Consider the following 11,776-nt stretch of genomic DNA (forward strand, 5'->3'; position numbering starts at 1 on the left):
ATAATGATTAACAAAAACCTTTGTTTTAGAATGTGATTGGCAGTGCCTTCTCGATTAATTCTTTTTTTTTTTTTTCCTATTTAGTTCTTCCTATTTTCTTCAGAATTTCAGACTGATATATAGAGTATAATATGGAAAAAGCACAATCGTTGCTTAGTGAGACTGAGAAATAATCAAAAAGTAGTATTTGCTCTCCCATCTCCTATGGTACCACCAAAAAAGGTCATATTTAAGAAATGATACGTGAAAGTTGTATAGAAAATACTACCTGCTCATTTCTACCATCTGACATTCTACCCCAGCTCCAAGGGACCAAAACACAGACACAGACACACACACACATATACACAGGAGTATGTCTTATTTGTGGCAGCAAGGTAATTCTTTATTCCCAGAACAGTGGAGGCAACAGGAGATAGGTTCCATACTCAGGAATATAAAGCTAATAAAATGGAATTTTCACATTCTGTTCTCCACTTCCCTCATTTTCCCTGCTCTTGGTAAAATAGAGACTTGTGAGGACTTTACAAGATTCTTTTCTTTTCTTTTTAGTATTAGTTTCAGATGTACAAAACAATGTAATAGTTAGACATTTATAACCCTCACAAAGTAATAACCCTCCTCCCCCAAGCTACTACCCCTCTGACATTGTATATAGCTGTTACAGTTGCTACAAGATTATTTTTAAGTGACATTTTATTTAGAAAATATTTGGTTATCTGGCACAGTGCTTGGCACTTTGATGTACACTGTTTGTTGAATTAATAAATAAATAATTCTGTTAAAAACGTTCATTTTTTTAAAATTTCAGAACAAAATAAATCATATAGTATTAAAAGACCTGCTTGATCCAATAAAAGAACTCTATGAAGATGTCAGAAGAAAGGCCTTAATGAGATTGGAATATGAAGGTCTGCATAAGAGTGAAGCTATCACCACTCCTGGTGTGAGATTTTATAATGATCCAGCTGGCTATGCCATGAATAGATATGCATATTACGTTTGCTACAAATGCAGAAAGGTATGCTATAAATAACACTTAAGAATTTTTTATTAAGTTTACTGGGCTGACATTGGTTAATAAAATTTCATCGGTTTCAAGTATACAATTCTATAATACACCATGTGTATGTTGCACTGTGTGTTCACCACCCAAAGTCAAATCTCCTTCCGTCACCATATATTTGACCTCCTTTACCCTCTTCTACCTCCCCTCATCCCCCTTTTCTCTCTGGTAACCACTAAACTGACTAGAGATTACCTATATGATTAAGGAGTTGAATTCTCTGATGATGTCCAATTATTCTTACATGTTATCTGAAGTTAAAAATGAGAAAGCTCGTGCTGTATTTCAAGTTGAATTTATTTACTTTGTTTTGGGATTTGTTTGTTTTTTTAACCTGTACAAACTATTACCAAACCATGAAATACTTCTGTCCACGAGCTACTGCGTCCCATCAGTAAGAACCTCCTGTTTGCCAAATCCAGTTGGTTCTCGAATAAACTTCTCTTACTTGACTCTTTTGAGCATTTCCTCCTTAAACTCTTACTTTCTTGGCTTCCGGGACAATACTTTCTTGTGCTGTCCTCCTTCCTTTCTGGTCATTTGTCTTTAACTCCCTCATAGGGTTCCTTTTCATTCACCTGCCCCTTACATACTTGTTTCCTTGTTTCTCCATCCTGCCTAATGATAGCTCCTTACCTTTGGTGACCTCCTGTACACCCATGTCTTCGCCGAGTACCCTCTATACCATTCTGACCATCTAAAATTTTTGAAATTTAGATGCCAATTTCCCACTGCCTACCAGACACTCGGATTTTTCACAGGTACATCAAAGTCCATATGTCCAGTATTATATTCTCAACGTTAACTCTCTGAGGTCTCCAGTCTTTATTTACAAAGTCCTGTCAATTGTATCTCCACATCTCTCTTGAGGTTTTTTTGGTTTGTTTGTTTTTATTTTTTTTTTTCCTTTCTATTACGTCTTTAGCAACCCTAATCATTTTCTTTGGTAATTACAGCAGCCTTCTTCCTGAGCCCTTTTTGTGGATCCATGAATCCCTCTGTACCATCCTTTATACTTACACTACTACTCATAGGTTAATATTTCTGGGTCTCAAGGCTGATTGTGTCATCATTCTGCTTATAATCCTGTAACCCTGTCCACCTATCCAGTCTCATCTCCCAGGGTGCCACCGCGCGCACCTCATGCTACCAAATACTGAACAACTTGCAACTCCCCACGCTCGGCCATGTCTGCTCCCTCACTGACACCTCCATGCCGTCACATAGGTGATGTCTTTTCATGAAATGCTCTTCACTACCTCCTACTGTGCATTTGACTCTCAACCTGCCACCCACACCATACACACATGCTCAAGTACGGAGCCAAATCTGCCTGATCACACCTTCAGATTCAGCTGGGGACTCACCTCCTGTGTAATGTGCCCATCTCCCTCTCACCAGAACCACAGGATTTTGATACATTGCACACATCCATCAGGGCACTCGTTATTCTGCATTATGATTACTGGTTCATTTGTCTCTCTGCCCCACTCCGTAAGTTCCATGAAGACAAAGACTATGTGTTTTTTTTTTTTATTTCTCTGTCTCTAGTACTTGGCATTTATTAGACACTAAGTTAATTAGAAAATGAATAAATGAATGAAGGATTCAATACATGAAAAATGCATAGTGTCCCTGTGTAACATAAAGAAAATACAGATAATGAAAGGAAGGCTAAATAGATAGATGATAGCCAGAAAAGCAGACAGATATGCATATACCCAAGGAAAAGCCAACAGTATGTATTTTTGAATTATATTGTTAGAGATAATAAAGTATTATTTCTGTGTGTTTAACGTACTAAATATCACAAATGGCATGTAAATATGCCATCACAGGGATGACAATCAAATGTCCAGGAAGCCAACCAGGGAATCTAGAAAAGTGAAACAGCTGGAATAGGCCCCAGGGTAAATGAAACACTTCTGAGGCCAAATTTAGCTGGAAGACAACCATTAATAACCTCTGTCAATGGAGCCTATCTTTTGACCTGTTTTTCTGGTATAAATAATAGATTTATATTGAGTCATCTTGTTTATCCTCAATTATGGATATAGGTCTTTGGCTATGGGACATGTGCTTGTGGATTGCCCCAAATACAACTGGCCTCATTTATTTTGTCCCCAGAGCAAATTCAGATAAATCATCTATTATGATAATTTCATTTATTCAAGTATCTATATTGGATACTGTTGAATTCTTGCATATAGGGTAGCTTTATAAGAATAAGCAGTATTCTGAAAAGAAATACCAAATTTGCCTTTCCTTTTTAAAAGCTTTTGTAAGATTAAAATCAATTTTTTTTTCTTTCCCGTTAGCCTGAGAATTATAATTATACACTCATATTTACTTTAGGCATATTTTTTGTTCTATTGTATTAAATTTTGGGAATTTCTAATCGTATTTTTTAAAGCACTAGAAAGGAATATGTTATGTACTATTTCAAAATGATGAAACACTATTCAAACTTTGCCCTGAAAAAGCAGTTTCTCTTTACTACGTAGTATCCTATTTTTGATATGTATTTTGAATATTATACATTCTTTTGTTATTTTGCTTTGGTAGTACAATGTTTGAACGGCATACTGTAAGCAGAATCCGTTCCAGAATTGAAGGACAGCAACTTTATTTCTTACCCTGATCTGTCCTATGGGCAGCAATATGGGCACCCCCCATGGCATTGCAAGGGAGTGTCTAATACACAGTCGTGTTTCCTAAGACCTCGTTCTCTGACTCCCACCTCACCCAAACTGGATCTCCCGGCAGAGGGTTTTCTCGCTGCCGTCATCTAAATGTGCTCTCTTCCCAGGCGTATTTTGGTGGCGAAGCTCGCTGCGATGCTGAGGCTGGACAAGGGGATGATTATGATCCCAGAGAGCTCATCTGTGGGGCCTGTTCTGATGTGTCCAGGGCGCAGGTGGGTAGCACATTTGATTAGAAAAGGTAGTTTAGAAATGTTCCACTTCCATTTTTCTAATAATAATATAACGGGCATGGTAGGAATGATATAGCAGGCTTTTCCCCCAGTGTTTTCTAATGTTTTACAGCAGTGTATAATTTTCCAAATTATTTCATATGTGTTGTTTCTTTTGGATAGGATTTGCATTTTATAATTTTGTCTTCCATAAAATAACCACCATCTTTCAACAATTAATAAGTCTATCTAATAAGTCAATTAATACTTCTATCATTTTCTTAAGCCTGAACTCACACTTTCAGATTTTCCCTCGCTTCAGTGAAATCTTCACAGTACCATCTATGAAATTGCGAGATAATGTGAAATATTATTAATTTTTCAATTTGGCTGACCAGGAAACATTCACAAGGAAGTTAAGTGGCTAGCTTATTAAGTAAAATTAGTTATGATGGAGCTGAGATTAGAACTTGGGGCTTTGTCCAGATCTTTTGGGAAAAGCCACCCATTTATTCATTATTGTTTTTAATGTGTGTATCATCAATTTTTCAGTCACTTTTGAGAGTTGTGTGTACTCTCAAAATATGAAACACTGAGCTGTATATATAACTATCTTAAGTATAATTGAAGTAGACTCACTATAATCTTGTGTCTATTTTCTTTTTCTATAGATGTGCCCGAAACATGGCACAGACTTTCTGGAATATAAATGTCGCTACTGCTGTTCAGTGGCTGTCTTTTTCTGTTTTGGAACAACACATTTTTGTAACGCTTGTCATGATGATTTTCAAAGAATGACTAGCATTCCTAAGGAAGAACTACCACACTGTCCTGCAGGTATGTTTTCCATACTTTTAAATATGATATCTGTGGTATCTACTTTCATTTACTGATCACATGAAAATGCTTTTATTTCAAATGGCAGAAACCCAGTTCAAACTATCCTAAAGAATCCAAGGGATTCCTTGGCTCTTGTGAACGTCTGTCTTTGTGAGTGAAGTAGGAAGTAGTACGCTCACGGTGCGTGAGGGGTTAGGAGCCATGATGGAGCAGATTGTTTGGGGAACGAGGATGAAGTCAGCTAAGGATAGTGAAAGGATTGCTGTTCAGCGAAGTGTGAAATTATAAATGTATAATAGAACATTTAAAGGGATTGGGGGGGGGGGTTGTTTCATTTTATTTTCTTTTTTTAAGAAGCCTGGAACCGGCACCATAAAATGAACAGGTGATTTAATCTAGACTGGCTGGGAGCTAGCAGGGTAGTGAGCATCAGGAAGCCAAGGGAACTACAGAAGCCTGAGAATACAGCAGAAATGATTGTCTATGGAGGTCGGGCTGAAAACAGTCAGTATGAAACCAAAAAAAAGACTGAAAAATTGGAAGAGGTCAGGAGGCTGTGGATCACAGTAATGCAAAATAACAGGCTTAATGTCAGTGAGAGAAGCGGAAAGAGAGGTAAATGTGACCATAGTGAAATATCTGAAATTAGTGAAAACACATTAGAACTACATACACCACAATATACAATGTTGGTAAAGCTGGGAAACACACACTCTCACTCATTGCTTATCAGAGTACACATGGTAGAACCCAATGGTGCTTCTCAAAATTACAAATACCTCAATCCCATTTCTGGGGATATACCTACGTATATGAAGAAAATAAACAAGGGCAAATGTACAAGGCTATTCCCTGCAGCATTTCTTATAATAATAAAATTCATAAATAATACAAGTATCCAGTAGGGGGCTGATTAAACACTAAGTAATATGCACCATTATAAAATGAAGATGACTGAGGATGCAGTTTCTAAGTATTGACCTGGAAAGATCCATAGGAGATAGTATTAAATGAAAATTCAAATTATATAAGAGTGTATATAGTACGCTCCCTTTGTGGGAAAGGAGGAAATTTATATATATGCATATACATATATATATGTATATATATACATATATGTTTATATTTGCATAAAAACACTGGAAAGATAAACAAGAAATTAATAAAATTAGTTAACTGTCGGGGAAACAGGAAAGATGGGATAGAGGTTGGAGAAGGTGACTTGTATATAATTTTTTAACATTTTGATTTTTAAACTGCGAGATACCATATATTATCTATTCAAAAACAAAGATAAGACAAATAAGAGTTATTTTTAAGTATGGCTACTTTTTGCTATTTGCACATGTCAAATAAAAACTGTTACACCATTAAAACTATGTGTTTTTTGTAAATAGAAGTAGTGGACTTTGAAAGAGGCAAGGTGAGAATAATGTGAGGCCAGAGTGTTTAGGTTAATGGCCAGAATAGAGATGTAAGCCGTCATTAGCAGGAGAAAGGTGGGCTGGAGATCAGCAAATGAAGGGAATGGAAAGGGGCAGGCAGTGTTCTAGATCATTTGAGCTTCAAGGGAAGTGGGATTATTGAATAAAAATTGGAGGTTAGTGGTCTGGAAATAAACAGGAACTGGGAAAGTCAATCTTGCTTTTTGGCCTTATGACCTGGAGAAGTTGGGAGATAGAGAACCAACTTCTAGTTGAGACAGTTGAGAGATAAGCTGTGTCATCGGGGAAAATCCAAATTTTACTGAATGAAAGTTTCTTCTTTGTTTAAAAAAAAGAAAAATACAAACAAAACACTAAAAGCAATAAGGAACTTAGCTAGTAATCAACAAACGTTGCAGAAAACACAGTAGCAGAGCAGTCACTGAGAGGACAAGTCAGGCGAAAGCAAGGCTGCCCCTGGTACATTCACGTGATCATGCAGGTCAGCCAACAGAAAGGACTTTGCCCATGAAACGCTTGTGAATCAGGAAAGGAATGAGGCAGGAAAAGAGTTAGGGCGATGGCAAAAGGAAGGAACTGACATTGATCCTGGGCATTTTCACATATATTTTCTCACCTAATTTTTACAACCTACAAGGTAGATAGTATTATCCCCCACATTCACAAATGGAAAATTGAGGCCTGGAAAGGTTAAATTCCTAGCACACATTCCTCCAGCTCATCTGTTCATTTAGGGAACTGGAAGAGAATTAAAGGAGACGTCACAGTGAGTCAACAAGGAAGAAGCCCATGCATTTACTCAGAAAGACAAGGATCGACTCTCTAGACTGTCAATTTATTCATTTTACTTTTTATTAACGCGTATGAAAACAAGAGTCCAGATTAAGAAATTGAAGTAGATAATCTCTCTGTCTGTCTGTCCCTTTCTAAAACATTTATTGATGACCTTGGTGCGAGGATACTTAATGTTCACAGCACCCTGTGAGATAGATATCGCTGTGCCTATTTTAAAGATGAGGGATTTATAAATCAGAAAAATTAAGTTAACTTTGTCTTACCTGCAAAACAGGGATAATACTTCCTGCCTCTATGACTCAGAGGATTAAGTGCATTGATATATTAGAATAGTGCCTCAATAGTAAGCAAGCAAATGACTGCAGGTGTTTTTTCTTTTGTATTTACTTTCACTTTTTTTTTTTTTTTAACCATAACATTAGATTATGAACTCCTTGAAGATAGGCCGTGTGCATCTTTACTTCCTAAGCACCTAGCACAGCACCATTCACACATTAGGCACTCAGTAAATATTTGTTGACTAAATGACCCTGTATTTTCTCCCCAGGACTGCAGTTTGCAGGAGCCTCCATGGATAGTGTTGTAGATCTGAACTAGATCTGCCATTGAGGGGCCCCCTCCTGCCTACCCACTGGTGGGGCGGGCAGAAGACCAGTGTGCAGTGTGGTCTGGGGTGGCGTACTGATCTACTTGATCACTTAGAACAGGAATAATTACCTTTCCAACAAACTGCCGGCATCCTCCCTCATGACTCATCCTGAGGTCACGTGAGGCTTTTAGCGGAGCCAGCAGTTACCTTCTCCCTCTGAGGTTAGCTGTCTTCAGTTTGATACTGACCTCCACGACGTGGTCTCCCTCTTACAGGGAACTTACTTTTTATTCCTCTAGATGAGGCCACAGTCTGTTGTTGATCAGTAAGAGTAATAATTGCTACTGACTCTTATTGAGTATTTATTTGTACTGTGCCAGGCTCAGAGCTTCATAAACACAAGCCTTTTGTGCCTCTTGTTTTTCTTGTACGTCAGAGAAGTTTTTAAACCTAGAAAAGGTAAATTAAATGAGATCTCATTCCTCATTGATCTGGATAAGCTCATCTCATCCAATCTGAATACTTTTCTCTCAAACGAAATAAAAACTTACATTTATCATTTTGGAAACTTGCTGTGGGAAACTATTGCTAGTTCCTTCCTCTGCTATTAATGGGAACACTGATTCAAGTTATAAACCCAGCCTATATTCCCTACACGGTGAAGCTCCTCATTTATAAAAGAGCTAAAAGTCCTTTTCTTAAATGATATGAAACACGTGACATGAAGCACATTAGCATAACAAGTCTTTCAAAAAAATAGAAAATACAGTTTTTTTTGTACATTTTATGCCTAGTTTATTTATTATCTACAAATTTATTTTTCCCAAAGTGTTTCTTCTGCATTACTACATTACACATTATTTTATCATTTTGGAATCTCATATTTTTAAGGTGATTAATTTTTATTTTTTTACTAATCTCTCTCCCATTTACTTTTCAAAAAACAGTAATAATCAGTCTTCCCATTTTACCAATGTGTGCCTTTTCTTCAGAAAAGATGAAAGGGATAGGGGCAGGGGGGTTCACAGTGTGAGGGATATAAATAATGAACGTCTAAGTATTACCTTGTCTTGTACACCTGAAACTAATAAATTTTTAAAAATTTTAAAAAAAAAAGTCAAATGATTAGCACTAATGTAACAATATGTAAAATAATGAATTTGCTATTCATCCTTCCATTCTGTGATATCTGGTCCCTAACACACTTTGATGATACAGAAAAAAATGTGAAATGACACACGAATTCATGTGTTTATGATAAGTGCATATATATATATATATATATATATATATATATATATATATATAAAAGAAAAGATGAAAGGGTAAATGGCTTATTTATATATAAATTTCTCTTTACCTAGAGAAAAACATTCTATACAAAAGTCTCCATATTTTCTCATCCAGAATAATTTTGTTAGACTAAACTGAGGGATTTTTGTGACCATTTTTGTTCATTGCTCTTTGCTTTAAAATGATGTACATAATTCATTTATTAATAGAAAAAGATTGGTGGCTCGTAGTGGTTATCTCTAGGCAGGATGTTGCGGGTAGGGGACCATGTCCCTTCTTCTATATATATGTCTGGTGTGTTGAGTTTCTTAGTGTACATTTTACTTTTGTGGTTAGAAGAAAAAAAACTTTTTAATTTTATATTTGCATAACCATAGTCATGTTATTTTTTTGAATGACTTATCAATGATTTATGTTTACATTAGGTTTGGGGTGTGTGTGTGTGTGTGTGTAATATAATATATATTTTTAATTATGTTCTCTTGCCTCCTTCCAAATGTACGCAGGTCCCAAAGGCAAACAATTAGAAGGAACTGAATGCCCACTCCACGTTGTTCATCCACCCACCGGGGAAGAGTTTGCTCTGGGTTGTGGAGTGTGCAGAAATGCTCACACTTTTTAAAACACTCAGATTCCTTTGTCTATAGAGAGAAAAGTTGCCTTCATCCCCCAAGCGGATGTGGTGAAGTTTCAACTCTGCTCAGGATAAGGACGGGACCATTTTTACATCCATGAAAATGAACCATTCACAGTGCAAGAAGGATGCCAAATACCATGTACATAATTCTTGCTATGGAAAGTTTCCCCGTTATTTTGGTTTATTTTCTTTTGAGCCAAGACATCAAACTTGTGAGGTGTTTGCATGTGGCCATGACCGTCATTGGTCTGTGAAGCATTGGACATTTATAGATAATTGATATAAAAGAATCACCATGCCCATGGACTCAGAATGATGCTGGCTTTCAAGCAAAAAAGAAAAATAATCATTGTTGATTGTATACTGCCTTTTTGTAATCCTGTACAATTGCATCACGGGTGGGATAAAAAGAGGAATATTCTGGTTTATTTCCTAGACTGTTATTTAAAAAAAAAATTGTGTTAGGACAGCATATAAATGTTATAAGTATCTCACTGTATATAAAGATATCAATGTTTGTCCTCTATAAGAATTACTAAATTACAAATGCAGTTTCATTTAAACTTCTAGGTTAAGTTTGAGCCTGAAATTTTAATGAAGTGCAATACTGAGTGTGCCTCATTATCTTGCAGCTGTAAACATATTGGAATGTACATGTCAATAAACCACTGTACATTTTTATACAGTGATAAAGTCTAACAATTGTGTAAGGTGTTGCTTGAAAAAGAAAATTTAAATATCTTCAAGATCTAAAACATCCAATTTTCTTTTAAAAGAAATTTACTAACAGCACAATTATAACTTGCATAATTGTTAGGTAAAATAAGAGTAGTAATGAAGCACAATGTTGGAATCTTAAACACTAGGTAGAAAAAAATACACAAACACACACACACACACACACACACACACACACACACACACACACACAGACATATGCCAAAGACAGAAGAAAACATTTGGGAAATTGAGCAACCTCCATCTTATTAACCGGCACCTTTTAGAACTTTTATAAGGAATCAAAAAGATCACTATTCTCTTTACTATAAACTACAGTGTGTTTTGGTAGTTGTCTTTTTTTCATATACAGTTAACCCATGAAGTTGCTGAATTGTGTCTTTATGACTCATCATGAAATCAGATGATATTTATTTCACAAGTCTGACGAAAATTTTGATTGGTTTGATCCTAAATTTCCACTGTTGAAAATATATTTGTTAAGCATTTGTGAGAAATTTAAAATAATTTGTGCCTTGAGTGACCTTAAAATATAAAGAAAAGATCGAATCAGAGCACAGATAACTATTAAGAGAATGTTCTAATAAATTTTATTAAAATGCCCAAGCCAAATGCTTCAGGATTTAGGAAAGATTGTTTTTCATGGTTTTCTGTTTTTGTTGTTGTTGTGGGGAGTGTAACTAAGAGGGCATTGGAGCTGCATCTTGAAGAATAACTAGCATTTCAAAGAGCAGAGATGTAGAAAAAGGCATGAGAAAAAAATAGGTAAGTAGAAAATTATAGAATGTGATGGAATCGTGAGTAGTCTAGCTGTCCTGGTGTTAGAGAGCCTACTGTAAAAAAAAAAAAAAAAACCTGAAGATCATAAAGACTCTGATCTCTTCATGACGCTACTTGTTGATCCACTGTTGTAGCATATGGATTCCTGAGCAAGGAAGGACTTTGAAACTGTACAGAAGGTCGGCCTTTATCTAAATAAGATACATTTGAACCATCCCTGTAAAAGAAATGCTAATACTTTCTTTTATAGAGAAGGTTATGCAAACTTCCTTTGTAGTATGTGATAGTACCTGAGACTTGCAAGCAACTTTTTAATTGCCCGATGTATTTGAAAGCAGGAGAAATAATTTGTTGTCATTTAGGGCACTTACAGTAGTCCCAAACCAAGCTGGAGGAATTGCAGGCAGCATTCATTCAATTTCAATCTCTAGAATGCTTTGAATTCGTGAAGAAACCCTGATCTTTAAACTGAAAAGGGTCTTGAAGGCATTCATATGTTTATATCCTCTCACATTTTTGTCTTTGACAAAGTGCCAGTTGGGACACTACTTTTGTGTTCAAAAGAGATTCCAGAACCTTTGGCACAAAACAGCCTTTTTCTTCAGTACATGTCATTCTGCCTTGGGGATGTTGGGCGACAGGCATCATGAAGGGATGACCCCACTCCCCAGAAGACCCT

At 36.2% G+C, this 11,776-nt stretch overlaps 1 protein-coding gene across 6 annotated transcripts in view; it reads left to right on the forward strand.

Annotated features, from left to right (window-relative positions):
• MYCBP2 (MYC binding protein 2) overlaps nucleotides 1-10,921 on the forward strand; it is a 251,054-nt gene extending 240,133 nt beyond the window's left edge. For all 6 annotated transcript variants that reach the window (XM_081045566.1, XM_081045567.1, XM_081045571.1 and 3 more), the window contains 4 exons: nucleotides 812-1,021; nucleotides 3,876-3,983; nucleotides 4,652-4,817; nucleotides 9,449-10,921. In XM_081045566.1, the coding sequence (XP_080901692.1) occupies nucleotides 812-1,021; nucleotides 3,876-3,983; nucleotides 4,652-4,817; nucleotides 9,449-9,564 (600 nt within the window). In that variant the 3' untranslated portion in view covers nucleotides 9,565-10,921. The remainder of the gene's footprint in view (nucleotides 1-811; nucleotides 1,022-3,875; nucleotides 3,984-4,651; nucleotides 4,818-9,448) is intronic.
• The last annotated feature ends 855 nt before the right edge of the window (nucleotides 10,922-11,776 follow it).

Source organism: Rhinolophus hipposideros (assembly GCF_964194185.1).
Source record: "Rhinolophus hipposideros genome assembly, chromosome: 4".
NCBI classification, from domain to species: Eukaryota; Metazoa; Chordata; class Mammalia; order Chiroptera; family Rhinolophidae; genus Rhinolophus; species Rhinolophus hipposideros.